Source organism: Eleginops maclovinus, chromosome 20 (assembly GCF_036324505.1).
Source record: "Eleginops maclovinus isolate JMC-PN-2008 ecotype Puerto Natales chromosome 20, JC_Emac_rtc_rv5, whole genome shotgun sequence".
Taxonomy (NCBI): domain Eukaryota; kingdom Metazoa; phylum Chordata; class Actinopteri; order Perciformes; family Eleginopidae; genus Eleginops; species Eleginops maclovinus.
This window is the reverse complement of record NC_086368.1, coordinates 11,707,456-11,729,379: the sequence shown is the minus strand read 5'-3', so window position 1 is coordinate 11,729,379 and position 21,924 is coordinate 11,707,456. Positions and strand designations below refer to the sequence as shown.

General features: G+C 38.8%; 3 protein-coding genes across 3 annotated transcripts in view; 1 reads left to right on the top strand and 2 right to left on the bottom strand.

Moving 5' to 3' along the window:
- The window catches only part of necab3 (N-terminal EF-hand calcium binding protein 3), a 38,824-nt gene extending 32,133 nt beyond the window's left edge, over positions 1-6,691 (bottom strand). The window contains exons 1-2 of the mRNA XM_063910005.1: positions 6,400-6,691; positions 865-889 (exon numbers count right to left, since the gene is read on the bottom strand). Coding sequence (XP_063766075.1) covers positions 865-889; positions 6,400-6,657 — 283 coding nt within the window. The 5' untranslated portion in view covers positions 6,658-6,691. The remainder of the gene's footprint in view (positions 1-864; positions 890-6,399) is intronic.
- Positions 6,692-7,429: 738 nt separating this feature from the next.
- Positions 7,430-14,274, top strand: rbck1 (RanBP-type and C3HC4-type zinc finger containing 1). Its single transcript, XM_063910345.1, has 13 exons — positions 7,430-7,708; positions 7,797-7,878; positions 8,430-8,574; positions 8,868-8,964; positions 9,290-9,488; positions 10,125-10,246; positions 10,348-10,521; positions 11,484-11,644; positions 11,810-11,906; positions 12,290-12,469; positions 12,571-12,669; positions 12,983-13,126; positions 13,213-14,274. Exons 2-13 carry the CDS (start codon positions 7,839-7,841, stop codon positions 13,291-13,293), a joined length of 1,539 nt encoding a protein of 512 aa, XP_063766415.1. The 5' UTR covers positions 7,430-7,708; positions 7,797-7,838; the 3' UTR covers positions 13,294-14,274.
- Positions 14,275-14,443: 169 nt separating this feature from the next.
- tbc1d20 (TBC1 domain family, member 20) lies at positions 14,444-21,621 on the bottom strand. Its single transcript, XM_063910347.1, has 8 exons — positions 21,156-21,621; positions 20,767-20,952; positions 20,440-20,520; positions 19,279-19,465; positions 18,991-19,092; positions 18,121-18,262; positions 16,911-17,089; positions 14,444-16,701 (listed from the first exon to the last, which is right to left on the bottom strand). The coding sequence occupies exons 1-8, from the start codon at positions 21,211-21,213 to the stop codon at positions 16,437-16,439; spliced, it is 1,200 nt and encodes a 399-aa protein (XP_063766417.1). The 5' UTR covers positions 21,214-21,621; the 3' UTR covers positions 14,444-16,436.
- Between the last annotated feature and the right edge of the window lie 303 nt (positions 21,622-21,924).

The window sequence follows — 21,924 nt, the reverse complement described above, 5'->3', positions numbered from 1 at the left end:
ATAGTGCATTGTGCTTAACTTACACCAAGTTATGTTTCCTTGGGCTTGTTAAAATCTGCAAGGACATGACCATTTCTAAAGTACAATTAGATGTCATAGCTCAAAAAAGCTATTTAATCAAAATGTTTCGCCCAGAATACATTTTACATCACAGATTCATGATAACAGTATTGGAGGGGGTATTGAGACAGATTAACTTTAACAAACCTTCTTTGATCCCCTCTGATGCCCCCATGGTTTGACTGCAATAATTTACATTCCTAAATTACCCTTAAGGTCCTACACTGTGCAATATCATTCATTTTACAGGGTCACTGCATTTTACAGTGTGGTTGATATCAATTTCGACTGATCTTAAATGTTTTGGATTTTGCCAGATTTAACAGTGGTCACACATAAAATTAATGAAAAAAACTTGACATTACTGAAATACATACCTATCAGCATGTGTACAATATACATTTTTGAATACGAGGAGTTATCTTGTTCGTACTGCTAATAATGCCATTTTATCAGTGATTCACTGCTAGGAAGAACAAGTTGGCTCAGCCCTCCTCAAGATGACTCACATTCATTTGTAAAAAGCACCCAGTCATCTGTGTCGACACTGACAGAGAGGTGCTTTATTTTGTGTGACAAGTTCTTCCAGCCATGGCTTAAATCCAGCATTTTGGAATAATTTTAATTGGGCGGAGAAACTTGTTAGTGCATAAGGAGGAAAGCAGCTTCCCTTGAAGAGTCATTCATGCAAATACTTAATTTATCCGTCAGATTATCAGGCATAATAACAAGTGGAAAAATGTGGGGAAGGGCAAGCATGCATAGGAGAAATTCATTAAAACATTTTATTTTCTGTTTACTCACCATTTTTGTCTGCTCGGCGGAAAATCTGAAAAAGGAGGGAGATGGTTATTACCTTTAACCAATCACCCGGCAAGTGTTTTCTTGCAATAGGCAACTACAGGTTATCAAGAATAATGGCAATTTGTCAAAAACACATTATGGATGTTTGTCGTTTGCTGCACTGAACAGAAACACATGAACAATGGCATGCACAAAAGCTATTATTCGCTTTATGAGTGATTCATGTTATGCCAATACATAGTATGTGTCAGTTTTAAAATAGATTTAATAATTATTACTTATGAAGTCAATCGTACTCAGGAAAAGCATCGGGGCCATCGAGTAGCAAACAGGCAAAACAGTCAGTATCTTGTAAGTGCAGTTATAACAAATGCTCAGGGAAAAAACATAGGTGACGCATTGAGATATATTATAATGATTTTGTGTTTAAGGTGTATTTTTCAGTAATATAATTTTTTTTATTGTATTTGGTTGGATACAATGGTGATATTGTTTAAATTGTATGTTCTGTTTTATGTACTGAATAAAATGTAATTGTTGCCAGGACAAAAGTGGATCCAGATGAACAATTAACAAAGGAGCAATGAGCAATGAGCTCTAGCTGAGTCATCAATAATACAAATAGTTTAGGTTCAGATGGGAACATGATGTCCGTGCTCTAAAAGTCACTGAGCAGAGTACTCTGTTAAGAAAATTGGCTCCAAGCATCAATCACTACTACTGTTGCAGCATTTGGCTCCAGTTTCAGCCAACTGCAAGTGTTTGCAACTGCAAGTTATTAACTCCTCTGGTCCAGGATTCAACAGGCCATTTTCACTGCAGACATTTTAACATGTCATAGAAGGAAAAGCACAGGTGCAATTACTAACCTTAGCCAGGGCTACAATAAATGTCCCACACTGCATGCAGGATCCCTTGCTGGTACAATTAAACATAATCTTATTATTGTTATTAATTACACCTGTGCCTTCCTGCTAGGACAATTCCAAATGTCTGATAAAGGTGAAAAAGACTTTTTGAGCTTTTGCTGCGGCCAACTGTTTATCTGATTGAGGCTAATCCCTGAACTATTGGTTGAACTTGTACAGAGATGTTTGGTCTTTGCTGTTTAACCCCTAATAGCTGTTTACGGTATGGTTACTTAGGCTGCAACCTTAAAGTCTATAACTATCTGATGATGTTTCTGAATGAATTAAGGAGATGAAGGGATAAATGTAGACTTAACATGAAACTACCAACTCAAAAACTACGTTGAAGTTGCAATAAATGTAAAACACCTCTTATGAGCCTCACAAAGCTCTTTTTATATGTCACATACTGTTCAAACTTGTTAAAGTCAGGCTGTGCACATGCAGTTATGCATAGTGTAAAAAGGGAATAGTGATCCCTGAATAGAGGACTAAGACAATGATGAATGAAGGAATGGTGGATGTTTGTGTATGGCCAAAATGTGCTTTCGAGGATCTGATCTTTCCTGCGAAGGAGAAGTAAAGTGTGCTCATTCCTAATCTGCAGGGATCATTGCAGAGATTGCAAAGAGACTTAAGTTGTTGTTACATGCTGATTTACTAGAAATGTAAACATCCACGCAACTCTACAAAAACCTTGCTTCAAGGCAGATAATAATGGACTTGTTTCACACAGATCACATGACATCAACAACAGAATGACTTCAGTGCACACGAGTGACTAACACTGGAAAAGCAATTTGTTGGTTGACATGAAAAAGACACAGGACTATACAATATGACTTTTGCTGAACATATGGGGTGGGGGGTGACAGCCTTGATAAAGGGATACCTCCTGGTCAACAATGGACAATTCTATTTTCCAATTCCTGTTGGTACATGATTTTAAAAGACGAATATAATAAAAGCAAAAGCAACTTCCTAACTCCAATATGTTATTTTCACTCCCTAGCTTCATTTCTGAGTTGTACCAACGAGGCAGGATCTGAGGGCCACGGACTGAACTGGGCAACCGCACAAAAATATCAGACAGGTTTTCAATAATCCCCCAGTGTAACCATCATCACTAAAGCACTTATCTAGAATGAAATGAAGGTTAGTGCGCCCACAATGCCTTTCATGATCATCCATTGAATTGCATGCACAACTAAAGTACAGCAAATCAAAGTTGAAGTGTTTCGAAGTAGCTCTTCAAATCAAATAGATGCTTCCAATTGACTGTTTGGGTGACAGTTTTAACGATCAGCTTTGTTTTTATGTCCAATAAGGGGGCTAGATAATAGGACTTACCTAGGGAAAACCCGCTCCAATATAAATCACTGTAAATTCGAGTCCCTGTGACCCATAGCAACAATAAAGCTGGTAAATAAAATGTTATAGATGGCCGAAGCTGTGATAATAAAAAAACAGTCTACTGTGCACAGCTTTGTGATGCAAGAGGAAGATTTAATTACAAAAAACTAAGTTGGCATGGAGGAAACATCATCTGAAAGAAGCATTTTTAACCACTACGTTAAGTTATTAATACAATGTTGTTATCATGGTTTTAATTAGCACAGCAAACACTGTATTTCTTAAATCAGCAGTTTAATAAGACTATGACAAATGCTAATTTCTGCAATTCAAATACAAACACATGTTGGCTCTATAATTGCTTTACAAATGAATGTCCATAACAGAACATTATCAACCAGAGCGCCAAAACAAAACTCCTACATTAATACATCTAACATAGATATTGCAAAGATGCCATGCAATTAAATTAAAAATATTGACTTTCTATTTCAAATCTTCTCCACTCCATCAGTTTGTTGTTTCCATTGTCAGGTAGCGGTCACTGACACGCCTGTCAGCATTGACCTTTGGGTTATAATTAACAGCAGAACCTGCCCCTCAATTTCAATTTCCATAGGTCAACAAGCTCAAGGTCTGTGGGTCTGCTCTCTGTCTGTCAATGTCTGTCCCTCCACAGCTTCAGTCCTGACTAATAACAAGAGCCATGTCGCTTGGAACCACTTCACAACAAACTCATTGTTCTGTTTTTGGATTCATCCGTCTAGACTTGAGGGCTGTAAAGCTGTACTTTTAATAACATGATGGCAGGATAGTCTGACCAACCAACCCTCCTTGTTCTTCACATACAATCATAAGACATTCTTGATTTAGCCCTTTCTACTTTACAGCGAATCCAATGTTCCCACCGCAGTCAGCAGTCTTTTCTTTTACCCCTCGGCATTGTAATGCATCTAAGCCACATTTTCCCCCTCCTGCTTGATTCAATGTGAAACGGTTACGGTTTTGTTGTTTTGCTGTGATTGTTGGGCTCGCTGGTGTCACTAGAGCATAATGCTTCATTTATAGCAAACCAAGAACACGTGAGCCCTGTTTCCCAGAGTGTTGCTACTCTGATGCCTTGGTGGCAGGTGTAAAGACAGCGAGTTCTCTCAGGCTCTGCTGACCTTTTTTTTTTTTATGCGGCTTCAGATATGGTTGAGAATGAGGAAACTAAAGATCTTCATCATATTTTATTGAGAATGTTCTATGTGACATTTTCTCCTCTTGCCTTTTGTCCTTGGGGAATTTTAGTAATTCCCTGAGCCGTATATATATCTGTTTCTTGACATGCTTTGTTTTTTAGTTGGTAGAGCGAGAGCAGAGGGAGAACATGAGGAAAGGGAGGACAGCGCCGCAAAAACGAGAAAATCAAGAGACAGAGTGCTGGTGATACAGCAAAACAAATACATAAGAAAAGCAGCAACAACGTGGAGGATAAAACCACTTTCAACATCCTCTATCAGCATCATTTATAGTCCCTGTCCTTTGAACAGGATTATATTTTTTGTGGAATTGCTTTGTCGCTCACTCTGGAAATGTTATACAAATACTTTAAATCTCTGAATCTCTAACCTAACAGCATTGGTCCACTATTGACGCATTCATCCCTCTGTTGCATACAGCTGGGCTGTTGTATAAAAGGCTTTTTAAAAAAAAAAATTGGTCTTATTATAACAGAAAATAAGAAATACTTTTCACATGAATAACTATCCGCATCTAATTAGTAATTGTGTGCTGTTGTCGTTTGTTCTGATCTGCAGAAGACAAATGAAAACCAATGTATGCCACTGCAATGATAAAGTTCATCCACCGATATTATCTAGAAAATCAATCACCATTTATCTGCCTAACGACTTTTACTCCTGGCACACAACATATTTATGTCAACATATTTTTTTAGGCTCATTAGCTGACAACATTTTTTAATTGAGCCGACTTTGTGGGGACATGTATCAAATAAATGCCATTTTGTCAAGTCAAAATCTGGACTAATTGGGGAGCCAACAGGCAGATTTAAAAAGAAAAAAAACAATATAAATAAAACAAGAGCAGAAATTCTGAGAAATTAGGTGAACAAAGACAATAAACAAACATGGCTATCAAAGCTAAGACAGCATGTCAGTCATACTACGTATTTCTAGTATCATTAATTTAGTTTTTGAACCAGAAACCATCAAGCAGTGTGCCTATTACTGTTATCCTATTTCAACATTAAGAAAAGTCAAGGTTGAAGACTACACATGAAAGCACTCTTGTGCTGAAGCCCATTCAGGGACAGTTTGCACAGATACAGTGAAAAAACTGCCAAATGTGAGTAATGAGTCCTTCGTTAACCAAGGCCGACAGAGCCTGTGTGCTGCAATAGTGACAGATGCATGCAAGTGACAGAAAGATGCAATTAGTTAGAGCTCAGATTTGGACAAGCCATTGGCATACTAACCGAGAACCTAACATATTGTAATGGACAGATAATAACTGTGTTGATGGATAGTTTCTGCTGCAGTGCTGCAGGTTTATCCAGTGTTATTGGTTTGAATAAAGAGCATACTTATTAATGGTGTTTATGTCTTGGAATGTGTTTGATAATTATTCACTTTTATGTGCATTTTGTTTAAACATAAACAGATTGTCTTTGCATGTGTGTGTGTCTTTTGTCATATAATGTTTTTGAAGGACCAGAGGTGCTTTTGCAGTGTGTGTGTGTGTGTGTGTGTGTGTGTGTGTGTGTGTGTGTGTGTGTGTGTGTGTGTGTGTGTGTGTGTGTGTGTGTGTGTGTGTGTGTTACAAAAAATAGAGAACCCCCGGCTGTCCCTAAACCTATCCGACTGTGAGAGCTTAAATTATCATGCAGAGGCAGCAGCTGCTTTCCTCTGACACACACACACACACACACACACACACACACACACACACACACACACACACACACACACACACACACACATTGTTATAATTTGACGTGTGATGTTGGTATATAAAAGAAGTACATACACATGTTTTATGTTTTCACTTCAAAAGACTTCTTTTCTAATAAAAAAGTCAAAATTAGACGTCAACATTACACTCTAATTATGATTGTATGCAGTTTGTATTTAAATTGACTTTAACAGTTTAACATAAAACAATTATTCTAGGATGAATAATAAATATAATTGATTGCTAATAGCTGTAATAATTAGATGAACAAACGCGACTTTTACGATGTATAGAGTAATAGAGACGATGCACTCACATCATGAAAGATAGTAAGTCCTTGTCCGGTGCTGTGCAGCGGCTGCTGTTGCTGCTGAGCCCGGAGGTGCTTCTGTTTGGCGGACTGCAGGCACATAGTGATCATCTCCGTACAGGCCAACATCTTTGAAATGCGTCGAGACACACCTGGGGGACCGCTGTAATTGTTTACGGGGTAAAGGTTGAAGTAAAGTAACGCTAGTAGTCTGCGGGAGACGGAGGCTGCTGGTGAGACAGAAATCAAGTGAATGCAGTGCATGCGGACACTCAGAGATGCTCGGCAACTTTGTGTTGTGCTGCCGAGCAGAGCTGCCAGCCCTTCCTGCTCCACGCTCTGTGATTGGCTGCTTTTTCTGCGCGTGCATCTGGATCCGAGCGTTAACCTCACCAAGTACCCCTCTCTTAGCCTCTAAATGCTCTCTGTATCAATAGGGTTACTTACGTCAATGCATACAAATATGAGTAATCCTTTTATTAAATGCTACACATATTTCAGAGTCAGAACCTACTATCCGAATATTAATGTGAGATGATTCAATAATGTAAGTGTTATTGACTCTAATTAAAATGCAATGTGTCCTCTAATGTCTTGCGTCTTATAGTTCAGAGTTCAAAGTATTCGAGAGTTTAATGTTGAGAAATATTGATGCCTTCAAATCGAGCAGTAAAATTCCAGTAGAAAAACTTCTTTCAGACACTGTCATCTGCTGGATATTTAGAGTCATTGTTTTGACATTTAAAAAAATATATTGTGATTATATTACAGAACATTGCACTGCATACAGGTTTATTTATATGATGGTGATATTGTAGGCGTGACTTTGAACTTGAGCTCGGGGCAAACGACCAGGATAGCCAAGTAGTCTAGCCATAAGTGTGTGTGTGTTACTGTGTGTGTGTGTGTGTGTGTGGGGGGGGGGGGGGGGGGGCGTTAAATACAGACAACATTCAGATAGTTAAAGGAAATGTTCATTACATGTTTGCCATATGTATATTATACATCTTTTTTGGGAGAGAAGTTAAATGCATACATTAAGCTTTCCAGTAAGTCGAGGGGTGGAGCACAGCGATTTGGACGACCCTTTTAAATGTTCTCTTCCTGAACTTGAATGAGTTTCACTTTCAATTCTACCTGCTGGGAAATGAGAGCTATAGGCGGAGCGACAGAAGAAGAAAAACAAGTAGTTTAACCTTCACTGCTGTGGTTTAGCTTCCCATTTTACACATAAACTGCTTTTTCTACATTTAAGTCGACTATAGGAAGTGTGTGTTGGATGCGAACAGGACTGCAGCGACACGTCCCGAGAAAGGTTGGATGTAAACTCGTGTTGTATACAGCTCTGTTGTGTCTTAACTGCCATGTTTGCGCGATACATGTTGTGTCACCTGTCGTTTCAGGTGTGATCCTTTACATAGGCCTATACAGTCTTTGGTGTGACCATGGCCTCTGAAGTTACACCGAGAGCAGATTTGAAAGAGGGTGAGCGGCTCGACTTGGTTTCGATTTTGTTATTATTTATATAACCATTTGTCATATCACATGCTACTGCTAATGACATTTAACTACCCCATGTCCCAATTAAAATAATGTGTGTATGTTATGGTGTGAATTATATTAGGAGTGTTTTAAAGGATAGTTAAAATGGGTCATTGTTTTGATTAGCCATACACGTCTCAAAGTCTCACAGTTAAGTCAAATGTTAGTAATACTCAATGTATGCAGGCCTATAAGTGTAAAAAGAGACACAGGAAGTGGTAAGAGCCATATACAAAGCAAGGCAAATGTATTTATATGGCACATCTTAACAAATGTAAAGTGCTTTAAAAAAAAGAACAGACATAAAAGATAGGGCTAAAGAAATAAGTTATAAATCTGCATTTAAATACAATTAAAACCAGTCATTTAAGGTCAAAGCGAAATGTAATGAGAACAAGCCAAAAAAGAATAAGACGGGTATAAAATAATACAAATGAAAGTGGTCTATGTTTTGCCACATGTGGTTAAGAACTCTTTCTTTATTTCATGTGCAGCTGAGGAACTGGCCTTCTCTCTAGGTGAAGCCCTCACCCAAGGCAACGGACAGGAAGCAGTAAAACTGTGCGAAAGATTGTCACAATTCTCTGTTCCGGTGTCTGTCAGCGTCAACAGTCAGGCTTACCCGGAGGGCTCCATAAGGTGGGACACTACAAAACAACACAATCCATGGACCTTGTTGCATATGGGAGGAATTTCCCTCTTTACAAGGGTAGTTTTTAGTTTAGAGTGACGGCTGTTTTGAATTGGGATTGTAATTTATAGGGATTACAAAAATAAAAATCAAGTGTGTCAACAAGAAAAGTATGTGCATGCAAGTGCTGCATCTGTTTCTGGGTGTGGTTACTACTGTAGTTCGAAATCTGAAAACAAGTTGAGGTTGCATATTTATGTATAAAAATAGATGGACAACACTTGTTCTATTGTTTCAATAGGTTGAAGGTTGGAGTGGAGGACGCTCAGTCAGATAACTACATCCAAGTGACTGTTCTGGTTTCACCTGACATGACAATTGCACAACTTAAAGACAAGGTATATGACAGCAAACACCAACAGCTTTTTTCCCTTTATCAATTTATCATCTATATTTCAAACCTGTAAGACTTGTAAATAAGTAGTATAAAGAGCCCATCATCTATTCAATCTGAACTGTTTCCTTTGTATTGATATCAAACAGTATAATTAAGTATGTGGTAGTTGGTGAATTTGCCACTATTACTGCATTTGAAGCTTTATATGTTTTATTGCAATTCTTCAAAGTGTGAAATGCAATTAATGCTACAGATTTGTTTGTGTTGCTGTCTGTAGGAAAATTTGAAATCTAAATTGTATGGTCTGTCTATGTTTTTGTTCACAGTTTAGCCATGACTTTGGGTTCGTCCCTACGCTGCAGCGGTGGGTGATCGGGAAGCGGTTGGCTCAAGACCACGAGACGTTGTTCAACCACGGTGTCCGAAGTGACGGAGACCAGGCTTTCCTGTTTATCCTCTCTGCCCAGTCCGCTCATCTCACACTGCAGCAGCACAAGCTGTATCAGGAACAAGAACGCATAGAAGGTCAGTGACACACACACAGACACACACAGACACACACACACACACACACAGACACACAGACACACATATACACACACACACACACACACACACACACACACACACACACACACACACACACACACACACACACACACACACACACACACACACACACACACACAAAAACATAAACACAAACCCATACACATGTACAATTAAATACTTTACAGTTTTTAGTGTGAATAACAGAGGTCCATTGATTTAAAAAGGGGGGTCTATGGTACTCTGCCAGGGGTTCTGCATAATATTTTTGCTTTATTCATAAAATTCAAATGGAAATCTGTTTCACTTTATCATTAAAGAACAGATCATAATTATTTTAGTCAAAAAATGATATAAATAGTTTTAATGTTTTCTCCTGTAAAGCGTTCCTGGACCTAAAAGTGTGAGGAACCTCTGACTTTGGCTATATTTTATTAATAGTTGGATCAGAATTGACCTGGTTGAAAAGTAACTAAACAAAGAAACTGTCCAATCGAACAATGCACATTTCAGAAAATATACCGAGGGTCAACTTCGGATTGATTACAGGTTTATTATAAGGTCCATTTACCGGGTAAATTGAAGTTTTATGGAATGATCATCTATTTTCAGGCATCGTGGTGCAGCTTTTCCCTAGAGGGACGGGTGGAGCTGCTGTTGAAAAGACAGCTCCAGACAATAGACTCGTTCCTCCTCCTATTCCTGCTAAACCCAAAGTGTTTCCTAAACCTCAGGTCAGAATACAACTTCTGTACTGGACAGCATGTCTTTAGTGTGGTCGAGCTTTTTCCAACATACATTTACAAACTGACTGTATCTATGTGTTTGTGTGTAGTTGGGCTGGACCTGCGCTATGTGTACGTTGTTGAACAAACCCACGCGTCCTGGCTGCGAAGCATGTGGAGGGGACCGGCCGGAGGATTACCAGGTGCCTGACCTCTACACGCCAGACCAGCAGGAGAATCTTCGTATTCAACAGGAACACTTGGCCATGTTGCAGTACGAACAGGTAACAGTGCTAATTAAAGGTCGTAAAACATGTATTCCGGAAAACTTTTAATCCTGATGTCCAATATACATCTAAATTTCACACAACCCTGATGTCAGATATTGAATAGCGTACCTGTAACACAGTGCAGCTGGCATCTAAGCTGGAATTGTCTTTGTGTTTTCTAAAACTTGAAATGTATATCATTTATGTTATAGTTGTCCATCCTATTTACATTCAAAAGCCACAACATATTATATTGAAATTCAGCACATGAGACATTGTTACCAGCATTGGCCTCAATGCTGGAACATATCATTGATTAAACAGCCCTATGACAAAACTCAACATTAAGACATCACAAAAGTAAACGTCAGGACAGGACAAGTGTATTGTACAAAAAAGGACACATAAAAGGTTTTACATTTATGATCAAAGAAAGTGTCTTTGGTCCACATTAGACATTCTCTTAAACATTTACATTTTGTTTTCTGGCAAACTGTTGTCAATATTCAAAATCTGATACTATTCACTGCCATTGTCATTATGGTTTTGCAATTTAACACATTTTAATTTCAAATGTGTGCATGGATCTTTGTGAGGTAATTTTGTGATTCATCAAAAAATTCAATGATGTTGGAAAGTCAAAATCTGAAACTTGATGTGTGTTGATTTTAGTTGTCCTTATGTTTTAAGAGCTCATCAGCTCTCTATGTATGGAAAGGATAATATAAAGTTGAAACTTACATTCATTATGATATATATGAGAAATGTAGAACCAGTTAATTACACTACATAGCTAAATATTCTTTTGGTATGCTGTGAAGATGCTCATGAAAACTAGTTTGCACTCATTTGTCCTCAAAAGTCTTGAGTGGTCTCACTTCCCATTTTCCGGCAAAACGGGGTATTGTAATGAGTCATTCCAATGTGTGGTAAGTCTTGGTATTGCGAATGACTCTTTCTCCTGCCTGGTGATGAAGGCTCAGCAGGAGGAACGTGAGAGGAACTACCTGAACTTGTTGGCAACAGATGACCAAAGCCTTTTCCCCAATGCCACAGAGGAAGACTGTCCCATCTGCTTCTCTCATCTGCAGCCACAAGAGGGCATTGTGCTCAGAGAGTGTCTTCACGTCTTCTGCAGGTCTGACACACTTAATGATTTTGTAGCTTTGTTATTTTTTTGTAAAAGTAAAATATTGTATTTTAAAAGTACAATGGCCACATGGCAATTAATGTACACAAATAAGTATTTAAAGCTTTTATTTATTAGTATTTTTCTTATGTGTGTGTGGGTGTCTTTGTTTAGGGAGTGTCTAAAAACGACTATAGTGACCAGTCGAGATGCTGAGGTGTCCTGTCCTGAGAATTGTGAAAGCAAGTTGCTGGACAGAGAGATACAAGCGGTGAGTGTTAGACTCAGTCCAAAATCTAAAACATCAGTCTCATCCAAAAGTGAAAGGGAAATAATAGCAATAAATAAATAACAATCATAATTATTCAAACAGTTAGTTGTTAAAGATGTGAATAGATTTTCATTTAAATTGCAATAACTTAACTATCACGATGTAACCTGATTTAAATATGATATTTCAATGTGTATGTCTGTCTGCACTGATTAGTCAGACTGATTAAAAGAGGAAAGAAAAACATATCTTCTTCTAACGATTTTGTCTCCAGAACCTCTAACAGGCGGCAGATAACAAGTTCTCTAAAAATAACTTTACATTATGTACAAACTCACCCTCTGTCTTTCTCTCTCTGTAACATTATATGATGCTGGATACAGCTGCTCACAGAAGAGGAGCACCAGCGGTTTCTGGAGTTGCGTCTGAGCATCGCAGAAAGCCGCTCCGAGCACAGCTTCCACTGTCAGACTCCCAACTGTCGGGGGTGGTGCATCTACGAGGACGAAGTCAATGAGTTTCTCTGTGAGCTCTGCAATGAAACCAACTGCATTCTCTGCAGGGTAATTTCCTGACATATATAATAGTCTTTAATCACGTGTTTATTTATCACTATTTATGGTATAAGCACCAAACGTTAAGGCTTGTGAGTGTATGTTTGCAGGCCATCCATAACGGCATGAATTGCAAGGACTACCAGGATGATCTACGTATCCGGGCAGAGAACGACCAGGCGGCTATGAAAACCAAGCAGATGCTAGAGGTAGGTGAACATTTTGTAAGTTGTAAAGTCAAATAAAACACTGGTCAACATACAGTACAACGTTAATATCTTACTTGATTTATTCTTGACTAATGTGCATATTTTACAATCAATTATGAATAAAGGAAAGTCTTACTGTCGGCACTCATTTTATAAAGTCTAAACTCCTTCTGGCACTCATCTTTACTTCAAAACTTTTACAACCTTTACTTTAATAGCAGTGCTTCAATGCTGCGAGTCTTACGAGTTATTTTTGCGCATTTCTCCCTGGGTTGGTTTATTAATTACACAACACCACTGTGTTTCAATGTAGAGCCTTCTACAGAATGGGGAGGCCATGAAATGTCCACGGTGTGACATCATCGTCCAGAAAAAAGATGGCTGTGACTGGATCTGCTGTTTGATGTGTAAGACGGAAATCTGCTGGGTCACCAAACAAGCTCGCTGGGGACCAAAAGTAATAGAAAATGAACTCACACATTTTCAGTTTTCAGGAAAGTGTTTAAGCTGTACACATGAATTCTATTTGGTTGTATTTTACAGGGAAATGGTGACGTATCTGGGGGCTGTAGATGCCGAGTCAATCATCAGCCTTGCCATCCCAACTGCCAAAACTGCCACTGAAGGAGGCAAACCAAAAGAAAACACAAAAACACTCTTAAGATACGTATAGCGTCGTATTTAATGGTAAACAAGTAACAAGACACTGTGGAATTTGTCTTGTTACTGAGGCACACCTTTCTTTGTTGGAGCAGTCAAAGTGATTCAATATAAATACTACACACAAGCTATACAAACTGCCAGCTATATCTCCTACATCTCCACAATAAGCTTTAAAGGGATCTCCTGCTATATTAATATTATGTTGTTGTGATAAATTAATCCTTTATTAACATTTCGACATATGGCTACCAGTTTCTTTGTAATTCATATTCATGAGCCAGCATTTACATTGCACTTACTCAAGTTTAATTAAGAACTCAGATTGGATTATTCTAAATTCAGTATAAACAAAAGTCATCAAAAGCTAATAACTCCATGAATAATAAGATTAATTTATAACAAGACATTGTTTTTTCCTGTGTGAACTATGGTCACAACTAAAAATAGCATTAACTCATGAATCATTCATTAATCATCATCAACTCTGGATACCAAAGTGATCTCTCCCTATGTAAATGAACAAAAAAACGGCTTTATTGTGAGCAATGTTTGTTTGCTGTTTTCGCTGTGACAACAAGATTTGATTTGTTTTCAGTACTGTAAAATGAATAGATTTATTTCAGCTGCATAATTAGACTGTGGTGAAGGATCTTGTTTACGTTGAATGAAAGTGTTGATAATGCAAAACCTGCTGCTCTGATGCGCTCAAGGACACCAAATGATGCTGTGTTGCCTTCAGGACTTTAACTAAGTGTTCATCCCTCAAGAAGTACAATGGGCTATTTCATATACAATATATTGTGTTAATGTATTGTATCCATGGAGTTTGTTGAATGCATAGCATGTTTGCATTAGTGTAACAATGAAATATGCAGACAAGCTGAGTATAAAATGTCCCAAAATGACCAATGTATCATTATTAAAAACAGGTTTTGAGGAAAATGTAAAAGTAATTTCTTTTTACAAATGCAATTCAGGGTTTGCATGACGTATTTAAAGGCTCGATAATAGTTTTTGCTGTAATCTCTATAGTGCAAATGTTAATACCAGTGTACCTTGCAGTCACCATGTTATCATGTGTGTACTACTGAGTCCAAGCAAGTACATTGAACATGTTCAATATAGTTTATTAGCATTTTCTTATACAACTATACATTAGTATGAGTTTTATTATAACAAAATAAACATAAAAGGCAGATAGATCAGTGAGTGCAACGACAGTAAATAAAAAAACACCGAGTGCAGATACAAGGTGCATTACAATACTGCTGAATAACTACGCTCTCAGGCACCTCAGGGCGTTCTGGGACATGTTCCAGGTCACCTTGATTTTAGATCCCCTGCTCGATGAAACAGTGTACTACAAATGCAGTAGACCACAATACAGGAATGGGACACTTGGGAATTCAGTGCCTAATAAAGCCGATGAAACTTCCATCAACATGTTACTTTAATGAGCTGAGACGCTTTTAGATGACTGGTTGTTGTGCCATATAATGTAGGTGACCTAGAACCAAGTCAATAACAAGCCCCAATTCACTATTTTAAATTAAGTGCTCTGACTAAATATTCGGTATGTGTTTTCTGATATTCTTAGCTATTCAGCTGAGTGCCACACAACTGAAACCTAAACAAACCAACCTATAACTTTAAATATGTGATCAGATGAAATGCTTCGAGCATTGGAATGAGCTGGACTGCCTCTGAAATGTGAATGCTATACTCAAGCAATCCAACTTACTAAATGGCATTGGTTAAAGCTAGATTCAAGTTTTTAAAAAAAACAATAATAATAATAATAATAATTAACAGCATTCATTTGAAGGCTGAGGTGCTTTGCTTTTTCCCCCTGACATGAGCACCCTTAACGTTGTAGTAAGAAAGCACCTCAAAGTGATTTTGTAAAGACAACGCTTGCTGTTCATCCCAGATCTAAACATTTCTGTTCCCAATATTTGAGAGAGTGTATTGCTGAACTATAAGGAGATATCTACTGCTCTACTCCAAAAAAGTGAAGCAAGCATATAACGTTATACAACCAACAAATGAAGTGGGTAAATAATAGGAAAGCTCTACTTCAACAATTTCAATATGGTTGATTTTTTTTTACCTAAATGGACTGTGAAGCTGAAATTAATTTTGGGGGCTAAACATCTGAATGTTAAGGTTCAAATGTGCATCTAAAGCAAGCTGTAATAAATGTACTTTGATAAAATACTCTAAAAAATGTCTTACAAGCCCCGACAATGAGCCAGAACTAAAATGGGTATTGCTGACATGTTCCAGAAAAGAAAGATCGTTTTTTTTGCCCGAGTAAAAGTAATTATTTGAACAACTTCAAAGGGGACAAGAATACCTGAAACATAATAAAAAGGTGACCTTAAAAAGTGCCTGTTTGTCATGACCGTATATTTATACAACTGCTATAAATTAAGAAACAGTAAATTATAAGGATTCTATCAATCCTCTATTTGGTCTCAGTCCAGGTATCAGATAGATAACAAGTGGGTCGTGACCACACACACACACACACACACACACACACACACACACACACACACACACACACACACACACACACACACACACACACACACACACACACACACACACACACACACACACACACACACACACACACACACACACACACACTCACACACAATCACACACACACACAGTTAATTGGCAGCAGTTTCAAGTGTAGCGAGTCCAACAATATTTCAGCGTATATCTCTGTGAGCGCAATAGCAGATTATCCTATTACCAAATATAAATACAATAATGACACTATCAGTGATAGTTCTTAGAAAAAGAGTTTCTTCATTTCAACAGAACGAATGCTTCATTTGAGAACACCAGCAGTAATACTGGTGCATGCTCTTCAGGAGTCATAAAAATGACCTTCAGATGGAGCCTTAAAAGTCCTGCATAGGATGTGAAGACACATACCAGCAGATAACAGTAGCATAATACACTCCAGGCAGTGTTATTGACTGTATCGTTCCTGCTTTCATTCATTAAAGTTTCTTGGATACAGACCCACCAGCTGGATTCAGTCAAGGACAGATATGTTATAGTGTAGTAGGCGAAAGAGGAGCAGCTCAAGGAAACAAGTCCAGTTTGGGGGCCCACTCCAGGGCACTGTTGACAACGGCGAGGGCTGCTGCCCCTAAAGCCACCGTCAGACCCATGACAGCCAGTCGAACAAAGCGGCGTGCAGCTGAAGGTTGTGCCACCGTCACTACCGCGTTCGCAGCTGATCTCTCCAGGGCAGCCTGTTTCTGTTTGCGCCGGCGACGGAGAACAGAGTCCGGCCGCTGCTGAGTTGACGCAAGGTCAAAGTCCTTAAAGGTAGAGGCTGCCATGCTTATGAGGGAAAGAGACGACACAAAGAGGGAGCAAGAAAGAGATCAAATAAAAGTGTTAATGAAAGAACAGTGAGCAACCAAGTTAGGAAGTAGAAGAAAGTGAGTGTTATTATAAATAGTAACATTCATGTTTCAGAGTGCAAATGTAGTAGCAGAGAAATGATAGCCTCTGAAAAAGCAAGCTGGAATCCCTAAGGAGTGTGGTACCTGTCATGCGAGGCGGCCTCTCTGGCCATTTCAGAGGGAGGGAACTGGACAAAGAGGTCTCCAGCTCGGCTGATGAGTGTCTCATATGGCAGATCCTGGGGAATCTGAGACAGCAGGTGATGAACCATGGCCATATCGCATTCACACTCCAAAACCTCCTCTTCCCTGTACAGTACGATCTGCAACCAATATCACAGAGAACAGGCAATTATCCACGATGAAGAAAACCTGTACATTTTCACTGATAAACATAAGAATGAACACGATGAGCCTTAGCTGTCCTTACCTGAATAAATACATCTATTGTACACATATGTAACAGAGATGGTCATGATATAGCTGATATGAATTACGTAAGCATTATCCCGCTTATTACATGGCCAGATACTAAACAAACTAACGATTCGACTCAATTATTTTATTGACTCAAAAATGATTGTATTTCTTCCGCTAAGAAAAAAACTCTGTTCCACGGCACACCAACGGCTGGAACTACAACAACAACTTTACAGCAGCACTGATCGAGCACTTCTGTAACTGTTTACAGTTTCTGATCCACTAACAAGTCCTTAAACACTGCAGAGCCCATACCGTTTTCCTGTTAGTGTTTACTTCCGGTCTGTCTTCTTCTGGTGATTTATCTGATGTCCGGTGCTCCGTATTTTAACATCTTTTCCTTTCTCTTTCCTGATCCTTCTTAACAACAGTGAATATGTCCTTGACTTCGGTCTATACTACTGGATTCACAACGTGTCACATGTTCTGAATTGACCAATCAGAATCGAGTATTCAACTAAGAGATGTAATAACAATAATTAATTCATTCTTTCCAATTGATATGTTACCCTTAAGTCTTGAAATCACATCATAGGGAGAGGTCGACAATGTGTCCATATTTTGCCGGCCGAGGCCAGTTCCCATTATTGGGATCCAATAGCTAGATCATGCTCAAGGCCTTATCTTTTTTCCCTGAACACACAGAGCCCTCTCATACAAAGTGTTTAATGACTGAAGGTCACTGAGGACACTCCTTGTGAGGAATGCGAAGTTGCAGATGAAAAGAAAAACCTCCCCAAAGTCGAATTTTTGGTCTTGGACTCATACACAATATATGTAGCTCATACAAATGTTCTTACCCATAGTTGTATAAGCATGTACTGTACTGTCAATGACAGAGCTTTTAACTCTGTAAAGGGCTGATACAACTCACCACAGCAGCAAAGTATATGGGCATCAATGGGTGGCAGGCCAGGAAGAAGTCATACAACCGGACAACATGGCGGAAGTCTGAGAGCACGTGGCCGAACCAGGTGATGAGCCAACTGAGAGCGAAGACTGTCCCCACCTCAGCCCTGAGTATCAATCAACACATGCCAGAGATCAACTCGCAATCTGGGAATAAAACTGTGATGTGTGTGTGTGTTATAATAGTTTTTTATAAATGGTGCTATCTGGAACCTAACGGACACAGAAAGCTAGTCATGTTAGCCCTCCAAGTGTCTCCCACTAAACCTGTGTTTCTAAGTCTTTACAGACTTAACTGGAGCTGTCATAATAGGATCAGCATGTGTTAAGTGCACCGTCATCCTTTTCCTTCTCTTACATAACTCTCATATTATTTGAGATTAAACATTAATCTTAGTTATTATTTTATAACACTTGGAAGAAGACATCTTTGAAAGGAGTGTCACAATGTTGCATCCACAATTCATATTAAGTACCAGCCTAAATACTACGACCCTCCTGCTACCCTATTGACATGGCAGGATGAATATAGAACAAGCTGCCTTGACAAACAAAATGAACAAGCTTTTGAAGCTAAATGTATACATTCAGGACAGCAGACAATGGTGGGAAATATGTGGAGCAGATATAAATGTATCCAATTACACACCCACAGGGGAAGCTGTGTTGGGTATGAAACGTTCAAATGTTCTTACCATTCTGCCATAATTATAACCTTATGGCAAATGAAGTGGGGATTCATTTCTTATTTTGCAAAGTTTCATTTCCTCGAAGTAACCTCTAATGAGAGAATCATTTGCTTTGGTCTGTTATGACTAAAACAGCAGAGACTTACTGTTGCATGAAGTCATGCACCTCAGGGTTGACCCTCTCAATGATGGGCATCAAATAATTAAGAATGTGTTTTGTGTTGTCCATGGTAGGATCCATGAAATCCCTGGGGGGAAAAAGCATACAACAAAGCGCCTTTTTCAGAGAACACAATCAGAACATTGTTGTAAAAGGAGGAAGAAAGGGAATCATTCCTTTGACTCTTACACGGGGCAGCAGCACAGAGAAAGCAAAACTGAGAAAATAGGTAGTAGAGTAAAAGGATGCTGAAGATGACGTATTCGGTATGCACCTGAGGTGATGGGTGGAGAGCTTTTCCACAAGAGCAGTTGCAAGGCGCTCTCCAAGGACCAAGAGGAAGGTGACAACGATGTCATGGTATCCTTGGTAGTAGTGCAGCTGGGGATTGCGCTTCAGAACTACGAGTATGATGTCAATTAGTTCTTCCTGGAGACCCTCCCTCTGCTCGTCTGGCATACCTGTACAAGGCAACCCAAAACAGATTACAGTTATTAATGCTAACATGCCCTGGGTATGTAATTAACCAATGTAGAACATGCACTTATTTCATTATATCCCTCTTTAAAATAGGAGATAACCCAATCTAATGAGCATGAATGGCAACTTTAATTATAATTTTACCTACCAGTCCAACCCACCAGAAACATCAAGAATAAACAAACAGATCATCCTAAACTTCCATCATTTAAAAATAAAACCTAATTGGTTATTGGGTATCATAGTGCACTGATATATTTAAAGGACACTATTGGAAATAATAGTAGACTATATTAATGCTGAGGTTTATCCCTCCAAAAGTAACAATGACGGAACTCTTTGTCTCCAATCTGAACACTGGCAAGTTTCACAGTTTGGCAGGGCTTTCCTTTCGACCGAAAATAGCATTTTAGGTGGAAGCCAAGTGTTTCATTGATAGATCTTTATTTAAAAAACACAGATTAACTACTAGTGAGATGGACTTGCAGAAACTTCGGTAGTGCTGAGGTTTTTTTTAAATGGATGTGCCCTCTTTTGGAATTTTGTCTGTGCTCCAAGATGAGTACCAGTACAAGAAAACTAACAACAAACACTGGCAAAGCTTTGACATTGAATTGAGCTGTAGGATAGTATACTTAAATGTTGAATGTAGTCATTTGCAAAGGCAAGTGGATGGTGTGATGATTGGTATTAAAGTCAGTGTAATAACATAATAATTATCAACACTTTCCAGATGAAAACAAGCCCCTCTGAGCATGTATGTTGTTTTCTGTCTGGTTCAAATCGTGAATGTATTAACAGTACATTTAACACATGCACTCGTATGTCTAGATGTGTTGATCAGCACTGGTGAACAGCCTGGTAGTGTGTGATGATAGATTTCAGTTTATGTAGGAATACACTAATAACAGGGCTTTATGAACCACCTTTATGAGAAGGTATAGGTTCTACTCACCAGGTGGGAACCTCCGCAGAGATCGCTGGACATCCAACAGCACCTGGTTGTAGTCCTTGTTGTCCTCCCGGTCTACCTTTTCTGGACAAGACATACTCAGGTTCAGCTTATTTATTTGCACTTATAGGTAGATTTAGTTTGTAGTAAAAGACAAGGTGTCAATCGTGATACACGTTTCAAACATTAGACATGTCACCATCAGCATAACCTTATACAGTATGAGGGAGACGTTGCACCTAAGGCTGTCATTTTCACGCATAGTGAGAAAGACTACATAAATATGTAGCCGATATTGCTCTGTTTGTGTATATGTAGCTAACTTGATACCTGGCTCTTGTTCCAAGACGTGAGGAGGGACGTTGAGAAGCCGAGGCCATACTTGACAGCGGATCTCATCGGTCAGCAGTCCTCCTTCACTGATAGCCATCCTTCTTAAAGCAGCAACATCCACTGGACTCACACTGAGGGCCTGTGTGATGTCTGCAATTTTCCTTTTCCGTCTGGTATCCCAGTCTGACACACGGAAAACCGAAAGTTAGCTTGTGAGTAACGTCACTGTAATCTCGGAACAGTTAACAGTACTTGTACATGCAGCTAATATAAGGTTAAGGACATTTAGCCAACTCTAGCATGGGACACAAGTGATCACTTGTTTCACATTAATAAGTATCTAGAGGTTAGTTAACGTTAAAGCTAACGTTAACTTAGCGACTTACCATTGCCCTGTCTTCCATTCGCAGGTAACGAGGCACCGTCACTTCTGGATTTATTCATTTTTTCCACTTCTTGGTGAGTCCTTATTAGATTACATGACTTGCCATCCTTCTATCTGTGCCTCTCTAACCTGAATTTAACAGTTCATGGCTACAAATGGGAAGTTAGCTGTCTAATTAGCAAGGCCAGCCTCGTACAAACACAGCCAGATCGTTAGCAAGCTATTCGGTGCTAGCTAGTTATCAAGCTAGCACTATTCTCCCCTGGTTCCGAGACTGCTATTTTCAGCCACACTGCCATTATTATTCCGACTTAAGATAAAGTGGTTAACAATAAGGAAACGCCGCTTAATAGCAATACAGTTACTCCAGTGACGATGCTACATGTTTACATTGACGGAAAGGACCAATAGGATCCTTCAGCTTTAGCTAGCCTCCCTGCTCAGCCTGAATGATGACGTAGCATCAAGACCATGGGGCGTGAGGAGGAGGCGTCTACCTTCGTGGCTGCTTATTAATAATAATATTAATAAAAGTAATACTAACACTAATAATAATGATGATGATGATGATGATGATGATGATGATGATGATGATGATGATACAAAATGAATTAATAAACATAAACAATTAAATTAAAAACTATAACTAGAATAATAATGAATGATTCTTAATATGAAATAATTTGATTTGTTAATAGACACATAAGAATGTTTTATAGTTGATTGATTTATATTTCCATTGACTGATTGATTGATTTGTTGAGTATTTG